The 21,560-nt window shown below is 39.4% G+C and overlaps 1 protein-coding gene across 1 annotated transcript in view; it reads left to right on the forward strand.

Moving 5' to 3' along the window:
- tenm4 (teneurin transmembrane protein 4) overlaps positions 1-21,560 on the forward strand; it is a 195,079-nt gene that overhangs the window by 165,661 nt on the left and 7,858 nt on the right. Inside the window, exons 27-31 of the mRNA XM_042486820.1 lie at positions 757-929; positions 5,747-5,982; positions 12,782-13,078; positions 14,564-16,178; positions 19,621-19,763. Of these exons, the coding sequence (XP_042342754.1) occupies positions 757-929; positions 5,747-5,982; positions 12,782-13,078; positions 14,564-16,178; positions 19,621-19,763 (2,464 nt within the window). The remainder of the gene's footprint in view (positions 1-756; positions 930-5,746; positions 5,983-12,781; positions 13,079-14,563; positions 16,179-19,620; positions 19,764-21,560) is intronic.

A 21,560-nucleotide genomic window follows, 5' to 3' on the forward strand; every position in this document is an offset into this window, starting at 1 on the left:
GCTCCTATTTCATAGACTGTATAATGAGATTAGGTGATATCACTAATCTTTTAAGCTAATAAGCAGTTTTCCAAATGTGAAAGGTGCTTTCTCGTCTCGGCCATGACAGTTTTTCCCTGTCACTATTTTTTTTCCTAATCTATTGCCTACATCCTTTGAAAGTTACTCACAAACTGAGTAGAATTTGTATTAATGTCACATTCACATCTGATTGCAAAAGCAAGAAAACTCAAAAGTTGTTTAACTTGCTGCACCCACTTTCTATTCATGAATAGCGAGCTGCTGAGGACATTGCACACTTTTTAGAAGTTGTGTTGGCTGTGCTTCAGTGATTAAAGCTGATAGTTTTGAGTTTTATTACCTCAGTCTGCCAACATTGATGGTTTTGCTGCTGCGTTTACTGCCTGTGTTGACACATTTCCACAATTTGTGACACCAGGAGGAAATTATCGGACTCTACAAAAAACTCCCTTCTTGTAATTACTAATAGAACAGTATATCCTAGATAGCACCTTATAATCACAGTAAATCTGAGATGACAGAGCAACTCATTTGTCATATTTATGTGCCAACATGCATTTATGCATAACTGACCTGCGTTTATGCTTCTGATCGCATCACTTACTATTTAACAAATCTCAACAAGGCTCAGTGCAGTGCTGTTTATGATTCTGCTGTAGTTATTGTTTATACACTGATACAAATGACATGGCCCTCTATGCCTTCTTTTGCTCACATCAGTGTATTTCTTTGTAGGTATGACAGTTACGGGCGTCTCACTAACGTCACTTACCCCACGGGCCGAGTGAGCAGCTTCCGCACAGACGCCGACAGCTCGGTCCGCATCCAGGCAGAGGGCTCCAGCAAAGAGGATATTACCATCACCACCAACCTGTCAGCCTCGGGCAACTTCTACACACTCATGCAAGGTTAGTGTCTTTTACTGAGGCACACAAGTGGAGCAGGTGATTTTTAAGCTGTTTTGTTTGGATGTAGGTGTCAAAAGCTTCAGTTTTGTTTCAGCTATGGTTAGGGACTATCAATATTCTAAAGAGGATCTTCCTGCAGTGCAATTTGTACACTTTTATTTTCATTTGTAGATGGGATTCTTTACTATTTTCATGGCCCAATGATCATGTTAACCTTAAATAAGGGTCACATGAAACCCTTATTTAAGAAAACCTTGAGTGGATTTACACTACAAGTTTTGATGGCCAATTCCGTTTTTTTTGCTTACGTCTACTCCTAAAAGTGACCCAAATCTAATATCTGCATTTACCTCTGCTTAAACTTTACTACACTAAAGATGCGTAAACAGGGGTTTTTCGCTTTCCCGTTGTGAATGAAATATCCTTAGAAAATTTGATTCAACCCGTGTATTTTCGCTTTAACAGTTTCTTCATCCCAAAAGCTTAAAAAATGGGTGACCTCTGCATTTGACCACTGACTTCAACCCTCATCCTCCATTATTGTTTTTTCCACTTTCCAAGTACATGTAATTAGGTCATTAAAATGCGTCGCATTTTCAATTACGTATGACTCACAATGCCAGGGAATATTCGACCTGTCTGCTTAGACTACAGACTCATTTGCAGACATCCGAATCATATCTGTTATCTGATTTATTTTATTTATGAATGAGGCCCGAAACCGACCTGAGAATATCTGATTTCATGTGTTTTCTTCCCGCTTACACATTAATGACACATATCCGATCTGTGCCACCTGAGTGAAAAAAATTGGAATTGGGTCCCATGAACCATGCAGTGTAAATCCAGCCTTTTGTCTCAGGGACCAACTTATGATCACATTTCATTCTCAGTCGACAACTGAGCTGCCTTCACAGTTTACAAGTGGTAATCATAATTTGGGAAGTTAAACAAAGTCAGAATCCCCACCCTCCGTGGTGAAGAGGTTTGTGTGTCTCTTTGATATCTGCAGCTGTGTTGTACGAGGCAATATCTCCTTGTAGGATGTCCCAAGACAAACTAGTCTCTGGTAAGGGACTAGACAATAACAGACAAACTAGTCTCAAGTAAGGGAAAAGACAATAAGCGATTCCGAGGTCTCTGTGGACTGTTACTCTGGGATGTGTCCTCTTCAAACTGCTGGGTTGTTTTGTTGGTGTGTACTGGAGAACAGGAAAACAGTGGAAAGCAGCATGGTTACTTATCTTGATATATCTCTTACTTATTCAGTCTCTCTTTCAAACTCAGTGCAGACTAATTTGGAGCGGTGTTTTAGCTTTGCTCAGCTGGAGACGAGGTAATTAGTGACGGCCCATCATGGCATCTCCCCGGTTAAGGAGATGAAAGTGACGCATTCATCTGGGTGTTGTGTTCCCATCCCTGCCGATTGAAGTTGTAGGCAATAATACTAGTTATTAATAATAGTTATTTGATCCTGGGTGTGAAGCAATTGTACAGATTCTCATAGAATTAAAAAGCCAGATTTTAGCAGGTGTTAGTTTTTTTGTGAAGTGGGAATGAAGCTTTATATATTGTGGGTCACACATAACCAGTTTGGTACATTTTGACTGGTCGGCTCCGATAATGCAAATTCCAGTGGGTGAATGCGAGCTCGTTGCTAGAGGAGAGTATAACCCATAGAGTCCAGTCAGTGGGGGAGCCTGTGTGAGATAGTATTACTATAGAATCATAATAGGATGACTCAGGATGAAAGTTCCAATGGAAACTGTTAGTAAAGTCTGTAGGTAATCTAGAATGACTAGAACATTTCAAAAAGCTGAAATTTCATTCATCGGTACTTTGATCTCAACAAACAAAAATCCATTTGCCTCTATTTTCTGTCTCAAGGTGACGTTTTAGATCAATATCTCAAAACACGTGCTACTGTGTACTAATTACATAACTATATAGAGGGGTTAATTTAAAGTTCAGTGTTCAGTAATTTCCGTTGATTTGACCTTTAAATAGAGACACATCGTCTCGCAGCACTAACAGCAGTATTTGTTGCTCCTGTGTTGTTTTAATAAAATGTGTAATGCAAGTCCCATTTACCAGAATGGAAACATTTATTGACTTTCTGTCATAAAACACAATTCATAAAGCAGAATGCTGGTGGCCCGCACTGTACAACATCCCCCAGGTTTGGGACATTTAGTGAAAGAGATGCAGGCAGAGAGCGGACCTGATTTGTCTTACACATTCAGGCGTACTGACATCCTGTTTTGTCACTTCATTGCTTACACATCGATAGCTTTAAACTTTAGTACTTCAGTTTTTAAGATATTGTCCCACACACACACACCGTCTCCTCCTCTAACATTTCATTCAAATGTGAATGTGTCCTCCATCCTCCTGCAAAGCTGCATCTGAAACAGAAGATGACAATCTCTGGTTTCTCACTGCAGCTCAATGGACTGGTCACCTCCGTGTTGTGACCTTCTCTTAGACATGTGCTGGTGAGAAGAGCGGCGCCAGGAACTCTGCTGTTAATTAATTCACTATTGTCTGCTTTGTAAGCTTGCAACTAGGTGATCACATAACACATGAATGCACTGCCCTCAAGATTCCTTTCTGGTCATCTGGTTGTGTTTTTGTCCTCCTCTGCACAAGCTTTAACTCACCTCAGGGTTGTTCATCATGTTGTCAGTTTGTGGAGAGGAATACATGTTATATGTAGGGAAGCTTTACTGTAATTGTCTAAATTGTCAAAATTGTAGTCGCAACTCAGGTGCAGAGTTTTCAAGAGATAGTAAAATATTGATGTGTCAAATATGCACTTTTGAATTTAGATACGCTGTCTGGAGAGCAGTGACTTGAATTAATAATAAAGTCATGGAAGTAGAGATGCAAGTGTAAATTAAGGCAAACATATTGTGCGTAGTGGCTTTGTACATAATAGCCACTATGTAGTTACCAACAGTCTCAAAATCTAAAATACTCAGCAAAACTAAATGATTGAGGAAAGCAGAAATTAAAACTGACTGTAACTGTGTCATTTAATTGAATTAACCCTTCGAAACGTGAGCAAATTGGCTTAATTTCTTTCAAAAACATGGGAAGAGGGCATTAGCAACAAATGAAGATATAACCCAAAAATATGCAATAAATGAATAAAACACAGAAAGAAAAAATGTCTGAAAATGAGTAAAAATAAATAAAATAATTTTAAAATAAAAATAAAAATAAAAGGAAATAACCTGGAAAAGGTGCATTATAATAATTCTTATTCTGTAACATCGTTTTTTTTTTTTTTTTTCTTTTCCTGATTGTACTTTTTAAACCCAAGTAACATTTTCAATGCTGCACTTTTACTAATAACAGAGTATTTTATTTTTATCTTATATTTTGGATTTTGGTTTCCTGTGAAGACTACAGGCACTCTGAAAAATTATATTTCCTTTTATAAAGTTCATTTAACATTACATCAATTTTACTACTGCAGAGTTCTTCTTCTTACAGCTTTTTTGGTGACATCCTTCCAATTCTTGGGCATGTGCCAGACTATTTGCACACTGCATAACATCCACCCAAATGTAGTGTTTCGAGGGTGTTATTAAGAACGTTTGGTGCCTCTGAGTTGACTTCTCTTGTTTTATCTCTTAACAGAAAATTAAGAGAAAATACAAGAGAATTTGAAGAGAATATTGCTGCATGAGGTTCATTTTGTTTTTATTCTTCAACAGAGACATCTTTATTTGTAAGTGACACCTGAAAATGGTGAATGTTAGCATACTGGTCAGGCACACAGTTCCATTATTTGTTTAGTTTTATGAAAGACTACAGGCCCCTTAAATGGAATTGCCAGGCAGATCCCTCCCCCGCTGATCTGAACTGTTTGCATGCATTTGCTTGAACTTCCCAATTCAGCAGTATTTCCAGCTTTAGGGTCGGCCCCAGAGGCCTTTGGTCAACCCCTGACGTGTCTCTATGATGGAGAGAGGTAAGGGCCAGTGCAAGGTCAGCCCTGCCTCCTCTTCCCATTTCTCTTGCCTCAGCAGCACAACACATCCTATGGTGCCTCATGTAAAAGAAAAAAAAATGCATTCTCCTCACATGTTTATAATATTGTGTGATGCAAAATAAAGAAATCGTCACAATCACTTCAGGCTGACATGTCAACATGAGGAAATAACTGTGTATGTTTTGATTTTTTTTTCTGTTAAATGAAGTCAACTAATTAATGTAGTGTTTGACAAGCCATTAATTTTCCACTGTTCTTAATGAGAATAATATTCATCCTGGTCCCTGTCAGCGCACTGACAGGAGGCACGAAGGAGACGTTCTCTGATGAATGTACATGAGATGCTCAGTGGAAACATTAGTCACTGGTCTGGAGCTGGAACACAGGCTGTCGTCACCTAGGGACAGTAACAGACAGGCTCAGATTTATCCCTTGTGAATATGTGTGCGTGTCTGCGTGTTTCTGCGTGTGTGTGTTCACCCTGCCTCCTCTGTGGCCATAGGCATGCTAGCTGCTTTGATAGTTTTCATTCCCTGTATCCTCCAGGCTGCTGCAACAGCTGTAAAACTTTACTTTACTGGCGCTGTGAAAGCTCTCACTATTGATCTTTGTTGACACAGACCCAACATTATCGCCGGGGTTCTGTTAAATACTGCTGCTAAAGGCTTTCTTTTTGCTGAGCAGCCATTTTAGGTCATTATATTTGTGTCTCGCTGAAATGAATATTAGATTTAGTCCTCTTACATCAGCCACTAGAAGCGCCATTGTTTCTCGTATTATTCTGAATCATAATCATTTTCCCTTTCTACATCCTCAGATCAAGTTCGGAACAGCTACTTCATTGGTCTGGATGGCTCGCTACGGTTAGTGTTGGCCAATGGTATGGAGGTGTCCCTGCACACTGAGCCCCACTCACTGGCCGGCACAGTCAACCCCACAGTCAGCAAGAGGAACGTAACCCTGGCCATCGATAATGGCCTCAACCTGGTGGAGTGGCGGCAGAGGAAGGAGCAGGCTCGTGGCCAGGTCACTGTGTATGGACGCAGATTAAGGGTAAGCATGCCACCTTGCCAAGAGTGTCTCACAATCACACACACTTAAAAGGGATCAAGGTGTAACCGTAACTGCAAGTCCCAAAAATATATCTTAAAAACAAAAAAGAATTACAATAAAAACAAATAATACAAACTGTATTAACAAAATCAAAAGTCTGTATTAAGTAGTGACTGAAAAGGCTCAGGCAGACGCAACATATGCCTGTCCTACATTCTTATCAATTTAAACTCAAGAATTAAAATAAGACCTCATTCAGACTTGTAACCCTAAAAAATAATGTAAACCATTGTTTTGAAAACCAAAAATTTGTAACACTTTTTTTTTTAATATATATTATTCCATTAACATTATTCCACATTTTAACCCCAACAACAGAAATGCATCTTTAAATGTCTTTTTTCTAGCATTTGGTACATTAAACTGACAACAACCTCTCAAATCATATTTACTCTCCTGTACCAAAAAAACGTATGCATTCTGAGAGTGACTTTCTTTAGCTCTGAACATTGTTTGCATGGTTTTATAATATACCTAATCATTTAATTACATGATTTTTTTTTGGTAAGATTTTTTGCGGGGCTTTTATTGCGTTTAATTGACAGGATAGTGTGAGTGTGAAAGGGGGAGAGAAAGAGAGAGGGGGGGAGACATGCAGCAAAGGACAGAGGTCGGATTCGAACCTGCGGCGCTGCGGCAAGGACACAGCCTCTGTACATGGGACGCCCCCATGATTTTGGATTTTAAAAAAGGTTCATTAGTGTGATCAAAGCAACCAGCTTTATTAATGATACATATGACTCATTTTTGTATAAGACTATTGAATTTCATCGTCGTTTTCAGGGTTGAACCCCACAGTTCCACACAATAAGACATATAAGGAAGTACAAGCAATAATTTCTATACAGGGCCTTAGAGTTTAATATATGGCTGTATTTATACGGATTGCCACTGACTAATTTATGATCAATCACAACCCCTAAAAGCCTTGTCTCAAAAACTCTCTCAGTTTCAACATCACAGATCTTTAACTTAATACTTAATATGAATTTCTTTGTGATTTCCAAAAAAAAACATGAATTTAATTTTATTAATGTTGAGAGACGCATCATAATGTTTACATCAAACCAAATTTTGTGAATATCCAACTCCCGGTAAGAGTAGATTTTATGACACGGTAATAGACGGGATAAATGTTTAAGGATGTCATGGTGGTGAGGAAAATTTCTATCACTCTCAAAATCGCTTTGAATTCCAGCTACCAAACAAGACTCCAGTCCCTGTGCGGTTTATCCTTGACCAAAAGACCTGTGCATTCCTTGGTGTGAGTCTAAGGCTAACAAATAGCAACCCTGTTTACTAGAAAACTGTTACAGGGTTGCATTCAGACAAATACTAGCACTGTGTTGAAAAACCCAACTGGCTGCAGTGCTCCATTGGCACAGCTGGTCCCAAACATGCAGAATCATTAAGAAAAAATTTTTATCTCAGCTCAACCCTTTTGATGTTGTTCAATAACTGACACAGAGGAGAGAGCTATAGGCATTGCAATATATCATTTTTTGTCTGTCTTTGACCTAAGTAGACTAAATAAATTGTGCACACTCTTATTATTTTGTCTATAAAATACGTTTGGTCAAAATTCAGAGATACATGGCTGACCTTGCAGAATTGATAAAGTCACAAACAAAATATCAACAGGTCCCTCTTCATAATGAGATAAACACCCAATGTTTGACCATAAAGCATCTAGAATGACCACCTGGAAATTGCTATTAACTTAGGCAGCGCCCATGAAAAATTTATCTTGATTGATTGGCTTTTATTGTTTTTCTTAGCTTCTTACAGCAAATAAAAACTTTGGTTAAGTTGTCTTCCACGTTGTCTGGGAGGCGACAGCGCTAATGGGGAGGTGCCACTTTGTCTGTCATTGGCTGTTCATTTAATGGCCCCGTCGTCCCTTTGGAAGTGAAAGCTCTAATGTATGTTACAGACAATGGCCCCAGGGGTGAGATAGGAAATGGGAGCAGCCTAATGGCAAGAACAGAGGGGATGAACAGAGCTGGAATCATTGAGCGACCTTGAGTGGCATGTCAAGTGATATTACGTGGGTGGCTGGATGAGTGTGTGGCAGTGCAGAGGGGAGAGGGGGGCCTTGAATACAGAACACAGGGTGCATGAGAAAAGGAACAAGAGAGGCTCAGACTTCAAAGATCTTTGTTGTGCTAGAAATGAGAGAAGATGACGTTGGAAAGCAAAAGTGTTTGAGTTGTTGCTGCCTAAGTTTGTGTCTCTGACTGTAATTGTTTCACTGTGGAGCCACATGTTCATGTGTTTGTTGCGTTGTGGTTTTCATGTCTTAAGGCTAAATGGTTCACTGATGGTCCTCACTTCACCCCTTCAACAGTGACACGTGCCACTCGGGCTCCCCACTCCAAGGCTCCCACAGCGTTCATGATTTATGTTGCCGAGGCACGGCAGCTCTGTTTCTTTACATAGAAACAAACCCTCCTCTCAGACTAAGAAGTTTGTAAATACACAATAATGAGTGAACCCTTATGGCTGCCACTGCGCCATGGCAACAAACATCAATCACTTCATTGTGATATTAAAAAGAGAGACAAAGCTGATATCGCTGTAGGGAACATTCCCACAACATTGGCCTATATCACCTAGTAAAGTAATGATTTAAAGAAAATATCTTAATTTAACATTCAAAGATCGTTTTAAGGATGTTTATCATTTAGGTTGAATGCTGACTAAGACTTAATGTTTTAACTGCAGCATTCTGAGAATGTTTTGGTGATGTTGAGAAGTGACTGATACTAAAATGTTCTTTTATTAAACATTCCCACAGTGTTACATGAGAACAAAAGACAAATGTTTTCAAAACAACATTCAGAACATGTTATTGAGGCCTGAAATTACAGAATGTTTTTTTTAATTGAAAATGTAATGTAAAGTGACATGGTAACACACACACACACACACACACACACACACACACACACACACAAAACATTTTTTTGATGTTTATAGAGAATGTTACCTCGACTTAAAGAAGAACATCACAAAAACATTACAAAACATTGCACTGGTTGTGTTGTACCATTCTCAGAATGTTTTAAGAACTGAAAATTTCGAGCTCTGGTGTTAGTATTTTAGTATTATCACAGTGTTTTGATGCAGGATGTTTGTTCAAAAGACATACAAGTTGGAAACAAATAAAAAAACTAGAATTTGTTTTCTTTGATTGCGATGTGAGGGAATAAACAACCGTTGTGACGGAAAAAAACAATAATTGTTGAATTAATCCCAAGAAACGATGAAAGGCGTCTTCACTTCACAGATTGATTTTGTCATTTGACACAGAAGTCATTGATATTGATTGCGAGATCAGATGTTGCTGCAATGTTTTATGTTGAAAGCAGTTTAAATTGTATCATTGTAGGTCTTGTGTGCTGTGATAGTCTCTCTTCTGTTTCTTCACATCTGCTTTCCTTGAGAATTTCCCTTTAGAGGCAATGTCCAATTTAAAATAATTCCTCTTGAGTGGGTTTCCATTCTCATGGGATGTTGGGATCTCTGCTGTAAGAGGTTTTTTCCACCCTGTTGAGTCTTTGGTGAAACAGATCCTGAAGAACTTTCTGTCTTTCTTTTACCTTATTTCCTGTTAGAAGCAATCCCAGTACAATCTCTCTGGACAGACAGCGAGCCTCTGCTACCTACCAGAGAGTCTGAAACACTGCGTTCAGTGTTTTAGGAAATGCTTGAGCTGGAGCAGTCTTTGCTATCTCATCAATGTTTTTTTTTGTTGTTTTTTTTTTTGGGTGGGGGGTCACATGTATCTTTAGTAGTTGAAGCAAAGTTCAAACAGGAACCAACTTAAAGGGTTGCACAAGGATATGATTTTCATGAGGTACATCGACAACAAAAGGGTTTGACAGTCACCGGGTGTTTACAGGGATTATTGTAAAATTATTTATTTTTGTATTATTTCCTTAAAACCAGTTTGCGACTCACAGGGTGGATAATTGATCTGTCAAGTTGTTGGAGCTGATCTGATCAGATCTATGGATGAGTGGAGCAGCTGATAAGAGTGATTGCAAATGTTTTTGTTTTTTAAACTCCCTTTAGTTTTTTAGAGTTGAGTGAGTTTTTTTTTTTAGTTTTTTATATACTGGTGTACAAAATAATAAACAAAAACAGCATATGTAGAAAGGAAGAAAAACCCCTTATTTTTTCCCCAACCCACTACTTTTCCCTACTCATTCCCCAATCCCTCCACCCCAGGGTCCCACCCTGGCAGGCTATTACTGTCAAAAATAAAATAAAGCAGCGATCGCAATGCTAACAAACAAGATTGCACAAGCAATGCACATCCGAATAAATTAATGGGAGAAACCAAATTCTAAGATTTTATATAAATGTTAAAACGGATAGGGGGGGAAAAAAAAACAAAAAACAAAAAAACCTAGAAATGCCTTTTGATTCATTGTGTGCTCTGCGCTCCCACAGTTTGGTGCTATAAATAACCAAATGGTATATATATTCCAATCGCTAATGAACGGTCCAGCTCCAAAAATCTATTTGTGGCAGGAGATGTTTTAGTGGGCTGCCACAAAAAAAAAAAAATGTGTGAAACCCTGGTGTATTGGCATGTTTTACTGTGCAGCAAGTGATGGCTGCTGTGTTTGGAGAAACTGTTGGAGAGGTTATCTTAATATGCCTCCTGTTTAACCAACATTTGAGGCAGTAGGCATGTTCATAATTGTAATGGTGTTAAATATTGCTCTGGTCTATTTAACAAAAAAAGTTTCTCGGCAGCAACTGAAAGAAAGTCATTGCAACAGTGAATAATTATGTTTTTCTGTTGTCTCTGGCTAAATATTCTCTGTGTGAATTGAAATGCATTGGTTGTATATTTTTAACATGTTAGGCAGGTGTATTCATACATGCAGTGTATGTGTATAAAAAGGCTCCCCCAAAAGCCACGGTGTAAATCGAACACTGGTCCAGTCTGACGCTTTATGACAGTAAAAGGAAAGATAACAAAAGTGGACCCCCTGTTTTTATTCCTCGACACACTGGAGCCCCCCCTCCCTGCCCTCGCCCAGTGTCTTGGGGCTCAAATTGCTTGTGCTGCTCCAAACCTTCACGGAATCTTGCTCTTCATGAATCTGGTGCTTTTAGCGTAAAGTAATCCTCTCAATTAGGTATCAGTGACATTAATTGCCTCTGCTGTAGTTGTCCCTTCACAGATGAGAGACCTAAGCATGCTTTTCTCAACGTGAGATTGAAAAAGTTAGGCTTTTCAGCAAGCCCCCTGCTACCTGATCTGTGTCATGCATGCAGAAGATTGTTTTAAGCTTTGTCGAGTATTTTACCGAGTCAGACGGTAGCACATTTGAAGAGAAGCTATTTGCATTAAGAAAAACAAGTGACAGATAACAAGAGTCAGGGGACAGGGGGGGGGTCATTTTAATTAATGCCAGAGACCTCTATCACCACATTTTCCCAAATTTTCCAGATGGTGTTAAACTCTTTGAAACCTCAGCAAATTGCTTTGACATCTTTCACAAATGTGGAAAAGGCAATGAGCATCTTAAAAAGACATGGTCCAAAAATGTATTAAAGAATGCTTCTACTTAATAATCCCCAAGGGGAAAATCATTTTTTTTATTCTGTTGTCATATACACAATGCTGAAAATGTAAAAAAGAAAAAAACAAACTTTTTTCTGTAACATAATTTAAAAATGTAATTATAATAGTTAGGATATAGTTTTCTGTACATTCCCCCCAGTTTTTTCTTTTTCTTTTTTTTTAATTGCTTCCTTTTTAAAAACTATTTTTTAGGGCATTTTATTGTCACCTTTAACTAATTTCTTGCAATTTGTGGGACATTTTTTGTTGCTCATTGTCTTTCCCCCCATGTTTTTGAAAGAAATTAAACCAATTTGCTCAGGTTTTAAAGGGTTAAATAGCTTGTGAAAGTTGTCTAAATGCAGCACAAGACAAATGATCTCAATCCAGGTTGTAAAGTGTTAAAGTAGTGATTTGTACGCTTCTGCTCACAGAGGCTGCTGACTGAAAAACGCAGCGGTGGGGCTATTTGGTGATCATTTTGGCTGCAACACAGGAGCCGCCTCTGAGATAAACCCTGGCAGCGGGTTCATCTCTGTGCTGAACCTGGACATGGACTTAGGGATTACACTCTTCTGAGCAGCTTCTCTCTGCTTTGATCACAGTGAAGCCGGGGGTCACTGTGTGCAGCCTCATGCATTGATAAGAGGCCAAAAAAAAAAAAAAGTGTCATTTAAACAATGTCCTGAGTCACACGGGAGAAGAATTGATTTTTTTCTCCTCTTTTCCAATTTACGGAAATGGCTAAATAAAATGAGAGTCATCTGCGCCTGGTAATTCTTTTCAGTAAGCAGTGAAAATGAATTTAATGATCAATGTGGCTCTAATGTTTCTTGCATGAATAGGCATACTCCCACTAAGACTCCACTGAATTTTTTGCACAAACAAAGAAATATGGTAATTCTTATAATTTCATCACTTCAATTGCTCCTGCAGTCCTGAGATACAGCTCCTCTCTTGTAATGAAAAGCTGTGAAAAGAAGAATATAAAATAATCACTTTGTGATTAAAGCCCTCCTCATAAGGTTCCACCTCAGAAGAGCAGTGCACCGGTTCCTCCCAATCATTTCAAACTTCCAAACATGTTTACTCCCCCTTGCTGGTGCTGCTGTGGTCAAATGAAATGTTTCTAACTTCCTGTTTCCTCTCCTTTAGGTTCACAACAGGAACTTGCTGTCACTGGACTTTGATCGAATCACGAGGACTGAAAAAGTCTACGATGACCACAGGAAGTTTACATTACGGATCCACTACGACCACGCTGGCCGGCCAACTCTGTGGGCGCCAAGCAGTCGTCTGAATGGAGTCAATGTCACGTATTCTCCAGGGGGGCATGTGGCAGGGATCCAAAGAGGTACCATGTCTGTACGCATGGAGTATGACCAGAATGGCAGAATCACCTCCCAGATATTTGCGGATGGTAAATCGTGGAGCTACACTTACCTTGAGAAGGTACGAATTACTGGTGCTAAAACTGTGATCAAATGGTCTGAAGATAAAAAAAATGTTAATATTAGATGTTAGGGACATGCTGTACAGATAAATTGGTCTGTTTGTGTGAGAACCTCGACGGGAGATTTTAGAGTGGAGTTAAAAGTTAACTTATGATACTTCAGCAGTGTTTGCGCTGCATTATCAGGCTCCAGCACAGATATCAGCAGAAATGTAATTAAAACCTGTCTGGTGCACCGCAGACGTTATACTTTGTTAGTCTGACAGCAAAGCTCAGCCTGAAATAGCTCAGATGAGAAGAACAGAGTGAAATGTCACTCTCTACTCCTTAATTGAAGGAAAAATTGTTGGGAGGAAGGTGAGGAGCTGCAGTTCTCCAGCTTGAATGTAATGTGAAAATGGCAGCCAATCACCTTATAGTAAGTTTTGCAGTAACCTGTAAGCTCTGAGATGCTGGCAGCCAGTTGTGACAGCCTTAGAGCTGATTTAAAGGTGCTATTTATTGGTCCAAAAAGGTACAAAAGGAAGTTTTTGTTTTATTTGCTGCAGCAGCCTGTTTGTGAAAAGCCTTAAGGAAATCATAATGTCAGCGGAATATCAACAACTCCACTTTCAAGATAAAAAATATATTATAATATTATTATATTATTATTATTATAATTATTTTTTTCAAAGATTAAAAAATAGATTAAATATATTATTATATTATTATTATTATTTATTATTAGTTTATTATTTAGTATTATTATTATTATATTTAATTATATCCCCTTTAAAGCCAGATCCACATTACTTTTCTTGTACTGCATTCAGAGGCCTTTTGCAAGCATTTAAGCCTTTGAAACAAATTAGTTTGATTTCTTCAAAAAAACATGGCGAAAAGTTAATGAGGAAGTTTGCAAGAAATGTCCCACATTTAAAGCCAGATCCACATTACTTTTCTTGTACTGCATTCAGAGGCCTTTTGCAAGCATTTAAGCCTTTGAAACAAATTAGTTTGATTTCTTCAAAAAACATGGCGAAAAGTTAATGAGGAGGTTGGCAAGAAATGTCCCACAAATTGCAAGAGAGAGAAGATGATGACAATAATTACCCAAATTCTTTCTAAAAAAACCCACAATATTAACTTTTTTTAAAATTATGTTAAACATGTATGTTATTTAATGTAATGTAACTGTTAGCACACAACACAATTTATTTTCTTTATTATTTTTCTTACTTTTTTTTGGCTTATTTACAGATATTTTTCTCTTTAACTTTTTACTATTTTTTGGGCCATTTCTTAAGTTGCTCATTGCCTTCTTCCTGTGTTTTTGGAAAAAATCAAGCCAGTTTGCTCAGGTATCAAAGGGTTATTGTAGTCTTATTTTATGATACTTTGTGTTTATCAAAAGAGAAAATATATCAAAACATATATATTAAATCTAACAAATCTACACTGTATTTAAAAGACTAAGAATACTCTGACTCCCCCTCTCTTTACAGTCCATGGTTCTCCTGCTCTACAGCCAGAGGCAGTATATCTTTGAATTTGACAAAAATGACCGACTATCCTCTGTGACCATGCCCAACGTGGCACGACAGACCCTAGAGACCTCCCGCTCCATTGGCTACTACAGAAACACCTACCGGCCCCCTGAAGGTAACGCTTCAGTGCTGCAGGACTACAGTGAGGACGGCCAGTTGCTGCAGACCACCTACCTGGGCACAGGCCGCAGGGTCATCTACAAATACGGCAAGCTTAGCAAACTGCTGGAGATTCTCTATGACACCACACGCATCGGTTTCTCTTACGACGAGGTGGCAGGCATGCTGAAGACAGTCAACCTGCAGAGTGAGGGCTTCACCTGCACCATCCGCTACCGTCAGATCGGCCCACTGATTGACAGGCAGATTTTCAGATTCAGTGAAGAGGGCATGGTCAATGCCAGATTTGATTATGTCTACGACAACAGTTTCCGCGTCACCAGCATGCAGGCTGTCATCAATGAAACACCGCTGCCAATCGACTTATATCGCTATGATGACGTGTCTGGTAAAACAGAGCAGTTTGGCAAATTTGGAGTGATCTATTATGACATAAATCAAATTATCACCACAGCAGTGATGACCCACACCAAACACTTTGACGCTTACGGTCGGGTGAAGGAGGTCCAGTATGAGATCTTTCGCTCACTCATGTACTGGATGATGGTGCAGTATGATAATATGGGGCGAGTGGTGGCCAAGGAGCTAAAGGTCGGGCCTTATGCCAACACAACACGCTACACATATGAATATGACGCAGATGGTCAACTCCAGGTGGTCTCCATCAACGACAAGCCTCTGTGGCGCTACAGCTATGACCTTAATGGCAACTTGCACCTCCTCAGCCCTGGAAACAGCGCACGCCTCACGCCACTACGCTATGATATCAGAGACCGCATTACTCGTTTGGGAGATGTCCAGTACAGAATGGATGAGGACGGTTTCCTCAAGCAGCGAGGGAACGACTACTTTGAGTACAACTCAGCGGGCCTGCTGGTGAAGGTGTACAACAAAGTGAGCGGTTGGAGCATCAAATACCGTTATGATGGCCTGGGCAGGAGGGTGTCCAGCAGGAGCAGCATGGGCCACCACCTGCAGTTCTTTTATGCTGACTTATCCAGCCCAACTCGTGTCACACATATGTACAATCACTCCAGCTCCGAGATCACGTCGCTGTACTATGACTTACAGGGACACCTGTTCGCCATGGAGCTAAGCAGCGGGGATGAGTTTTATGTGGCCTGTGATAACATAGGCACCCCTCTGGCTGTGTTTAGTGGTGCAGGCATCATGATCAAGCAGATCCTCCATACAGCATTCGGAGAGGTTTACCTCGACACCAACCCCAGCTTCCAGCTCATCATCGGCTACCAGGGAGGCCTGTATGAGCCTCTCAGCAGACTGGTCCACATGGGCAGACGGGACTATGATGTCCTTGCTGGCCGCTGGACAACACCTAACCATGACGTCTGGAAACGTCTCAACAGCAACCACATTGTGCCATTCAACTTGTACATGTTCAAGAATAACAATCCGCTCAGCAGCAATGAGGAGATAAAGTGCTACATGACCGGTGAGTTCATTTGACAGACAGAGATGAGTGTGGGTTTTTTGTTGTTTCGGGGTTCCCACAGTCATGGAAAACTTGGGAAAGTCATGCAATTTCACAATCACATTTTCCAAGCCGTGAGAAGTTATGGAATTAGTAAAAATCATTGAAAGTTTTAGAGAAATCATGAAAAGTTGATGTGTAGAAAGAAGCTGTTACAGTCATCTTCCATGGATAACCTTGTATGTAGTGCAACATTTTGGCAAATTTAATTTCTGTAGCTCTCAATGTAATGTACCTCTAATATGCATGGTAGTGTGACGTTTTAACATTACATACATTTCTTCATTTCCTCCCAATTTTCTATCTTTCCCTTTATATTTGCCAGCTAGTTGATATTATGTTTGAATCTTATATGTATAGAAAAACTCCTGGCAAATGGGAAAGGATAAACAAAAAGTATAATGGGCCCTTGAAAATGCATGCAAAAGTTTAAAAATTGTATGTTGTTCTTGTCACATCTTAATACAACAAGAGTTTTTAGTCACACTAAAATTTTGCAAAAACTGAGGGTCTTGTAAGATTACTATTCGCAAAGCTAAAACTAGATTCTTTTAGAGCTATTTTCATCCCGCTCCATAGTAGATAATTTTACGCCAAAACCTCTTTAAGAAATATGGCATAATAATGATTCCTCATATGTCTGCAAAAACACTTAACTCTACAAACACAAGATAAAATGCTTGTTATGTCAACAGTATCCTTGTAAATTCAGCACCAGCATAATATATGAAGATTTGCATTCAAACTTTACATATTGGATTTTGTCGCTTTATCTCAATAATAGTCTCTGTTGTATAGTTGTGATATTTTAGTGAGAGAGGATGGTGGGAATGCGGGACCAACAGTTTGAAGATTTAAAACTTTTGTTCACTCTACTACTCTTTTTCCACAGTAGAGGGGAACTGAGACTTGTGCACATTTCTCACACCTTCCAGAGTCCCCTCCATGTTAACTGTCTGCCCAGTTTGATGTTTCCTGTTGATGCTGGAGAGAGTTGCTGATGTTATTGATGATAATTTTCACATAGTTGAACTTCAGTATTTGCATGAGCCACAACTAAAAATTTACAATAATATTAAACATTTGATTTTGTGGGAATGCCAGGACAAGAAAAATATTGACTTAAGACCATCGGGACTTATGACCACTTTATATCAATCAAGAGCACAAGGGAATGCAACAATTGAGGTTAAACTCTCATGACTTTTCCAGCATTGGAAATTTGTGTGCTACAGTGAATTCTCTTAAAACTGCTTCTTTGCAATGGATGCCAACTTAGCTCTAATGCAGTGACAATGAAATCCAGTGGTAATCCAAAGCCATAGCAGAAAAGAAATAAATGTGTTGCATAGTATCAAAACATTCATAGAAACTTGTCAAACTACACATGCAATACTCCAAATCTCAAAACTTATAGGCAGTGTGTATTTGGTACTCAAAAGCAAAATTGTCCTTAGAGTTTTCCACTAAGCTGTAAATCAAACTAAAAAGGAAGCTTCCTCAAAGTAATCCAAACAATTATATGAATTATGTATGAGTGAATAGAAGTTGACAGGTGTGAGTCCTACCAGAGCAATCAGTGATGCAGAAACTTTTTTATGGTGCTAAAATTACATGTGCAAATTTGGAGGGGGTGAGTGACTCATGTTCTCATACCTGTGTGAAATTGCTATTGCATGCACCAAACAACACTCATTTTAGTTTTGGGGGTTTTTGTTTTTTTGTTTTGTTTTTTCAAATTTGGTGTGTTTTTATTCTAAACAACAAGCCGCAAATGGAAGAACAGAGGCTGCCAAAATTAAATTGAAAAGCAGTGTGCTAGAGAGGCTTTTAAGAGCTTCCTCACAGGGACACTGAGGTTGAGGCTGCTCTGGTGTGTGTGTGTGTGTGTGTGTTTGTGTGTGTGTGTGTGTGTGTGTGCGTGCGTGCATATGTACGTATGGAAATACGTGCACGTGCCTTGTGGCTATCATTTTGTGTGCTCAAAGGGAACCATGCTGTACGCAAAGCCCCCTCTGCTGTCAAACACTCAGGTCCCTTCCCAGAAATATCTCATCGTTTTGTGTTGCTTTGTGGTAGGGAGGAGGTAAATGGCAGTGAAAGCACCCCAGTGGAGAACGAGAGCACAATGGATCCATAGAAGCCTTAGCCAGGGCCGGTTGTATCAATCTCTTTGGCTGGAGTGAAAACAACATTGTTAAGGATCCTCTGTGAATTCTCTGAGGTTAAACCAATCAGCTTCAGCCAAATCTCATCCACAAATGGTTGATTTAATTCTCTGTGTTGATTCTGCATTATATTAAGTCAGTAATGCAAATGTTGGCTATCAAATAATGCATGTCACACCTTTTATCCATTTACTCATTTACTTATAGACAATACTGAAAGGGAAAAACAGTCACTGTTTGGTCCAGGTGGAGTCTAAGCTTCTGCTTCTTTCTGTTCATAAAAGCCATTTAGCCGCCTGCCAAACAGAAAGCGTTCAGCTTCGCAGTCCACCATTAGGGGCTGACTGGCATTTGAATGCTAAGCAGACTGTTAGATATACTGTAGTCGGTCTGCCTCAATTGTGATTGATGGCTCTGACATTTCCATTCCTTTCACTAAATTATCAGGGTCCTTTCATTGTCCTCAAACAAATTCTTGTTTAAAAAAGCTTTGTCAGGTGCCACAATGTGGCAGTGCCAGTCTGCGACAAACTTGCCCCCCAAGTGTCACAGCAATGATTCTGCTGTCCATAACAAACACGCTGAAAGAGGCGAGAAACAAACGGCTTCAGATTTATCAGGCTTTGCTTCCAGTCATGTCTGCAGCCGTCTCTGTGATATTCAGAATTACTGACAACTTATCACAGGGGATGGCAGCAGCACCTATAACCACAGTGCTGGTGGCTGCCGTTAGATGAGCCACATTATTATGATCGCAACAATTTGAATCCCAGACACGTCACTTTCCTCAGCATCTCATTAGAAGAAAAAATTATTTCAGGAGAACCCGCTGAGTCTTCAAAATATCTTGTGTCAAAGTCTGGGCTGCTTTGAATTGACATGAAATTACAGTATATAATTATCAGCGCAGCAGACACTCTCAGATGTCACTTGGCTGTTCTGGGACCCAGCTGTGTGTCATTAGTGTGGCACCTGCAGGAGTGGACATGAATCATTGCCGCCATCTCAAGTGTTTATTATAGCTTGTCCACTTTCGCAAACACATCAAGTGCTCAGACCGAGTGATGAGTATTTCAAGGAGACAGCCACTTGACTTCAGAATGTCAACTGTTAAAATTGAACAAATCAATTCCCTAGTGTTTTTTATGGTTTCACTAAAGCCGGAAATGACTGTGTCTATTGAGATGACAGTAAATGTAAATGACTGTTTCGATGTTTTGCTCCCTCCCCTGCAGATGTGAACAGCTGGTTGGTGACCTTCGGATTCCAACTGTACAACGTCATTCCTGGCTATCGCAAACCGAACACAGAGGCCATGGAGCCGTCCTACGAGTTAGTCAGCACCCAGATCAAGACACAGGAGTGGGATAGCACTAAGGTAAACTCTCACCTAGTCACACCTTTCCTCACCTTCTTCAACTCTGCTCCCCATTTCCAACATCATTAGCAAGAAGACATGCTCTGCGTAGCCACACTCCCAGAGGAGCTGCCAGCTATCAGGCCAAAACACAGCCCAGTGAGCCAGGTCCCTGCCCCAAGTCCTCATCTTGGGAAATGGGGTCAGGCTAAACAGCTCTTGTAATTGTCCTGCCATTAGGGAAATTCAGTCTCCATTCCCTCCACCACTGGCCATTGATTTCATCTCAGTCTTACACCGTTAGCCAAGGTCTGAGAAGTAGTAGACATGCTCTGATTCCTGCATTTATCAGCCCTTTTAAGTTGCCTCCAACTCACCTGAATTATTGAAGAGGCCACTGTTGTCTTGGGTTTGGTTGCAGCCAGACGGGGTGAATGCCACCCATCAGGAGGCCGGATTCATGTTGAGTGACACTCTGGCTGCTACCTTGGCACAGTGGGTATTTGTTATTAAACATTTGTAAGCAAAAAAGCTACTGGGATGATACAGGGTTATCTAAATGTGGGACCTCTGATCTGGTCAACCAACCACAATAAGCAGGCATACCAACCAGGCATAAAAAACAGAGAAACCAGTGATGTGACAGTGTATTGTAATATTATTGGACTTCATACTAAAAATTTAAGCATTTAAAATGTATACATTTATGTAAATATATCCAATTTTACTCTCAATATAACCCTTCTTTAATTTTTTTATTGCATGCTTTAACCCTTTGAAACCTGGAGCAACATCACTTTTCTTGAGCTGCTTTCAAATGCCTTTTACAAGTATTTAAACCTTTGAACTCTGAGCAAATTGGTGCAGTTTCTTTCAAAATTATGAGGAAAAAATTAATGAGCAACTTGGTGAGAAATATTCCACAGATTGCAAGAAATTATTTAGAAAATTAATTTAAAATAGCATGTCTAAGGAGAACTATATTTATAGTTTTAATAATTACATACTTAAACTATGTTACAGAATTCTTATAATATCTGAGCGCTTTTTCTGGGACATTTACTTGTTTGTTTTTTGTTTTACTTTCTAATTTTTAATAATTTTCAGGTAATTTTCTTTTACTTTTTACTAATGTCTTGGTAATTTTGTGGTCATTCCTTCTTTCGTCGCATTTTGGTTTCTTCCCATGCTCAAAGAGAAGCATTTCAAAGCACTGTGGTCAATAACATATGAAATGAAACGCTTAAGAATCCACGCTGTCATTTTACAGGCTGTTTAATAAGTGTAAAACCATTATAGCAGGCATCCCAGTTATGTCTGCATGTCGCATAGTCCACTTATGAAGGGCTACTGTCAAAGCCCCCTGGGACTGAGTCACACTGGCAACCCTTTGAGAATATCTGAAGTCACCCAAGGTACCATCTATGAAAGAGCTGCAACTGAGGAAATATCTAATTGGATCCAAGGCAGCTGTTTCCATTTCAAATATTTGAAAGTAGATATGAAGGAATTGTGTTGTAGATCAAGATGAATAAATACAACACTCTTTTTTCAGACATACAGTTGTAATTCTGACTGATTCAGACCTTACAATTGAATCAGAATTTTCAATTGCAAAGAAACCTTTATCGGCAGGCAATTTTAGCCATTTTTCAAAATGACTTAATAAGTTTAATTGCTAAGGAACACACTCTCTGTATGTTGGGCCGAATTCTGTTTTTTTTAAAGTAAAAGTCATTAAGTATAACCCCGCCACAGCAAGCCAAGAGAACAGATTGCTTACATTTTTTACCATCCGTGTCTTGGAAGCACTCTTGA

This window comes from Plectropomus leopardus, chromosome 5 (genome assembly GCF_008729295.1).
Source record: "Plectropomus leopardus isolate mb chromosome 5, YSFRI_Pleo_2.0, whole genome shotgun sequence".
Lineage (NCBI taxonomy): Eukaryota > Metazoa > Chordata > Actinopteri > Perciformes > Serranidae > Plectropomus > Plectropomus leopardus.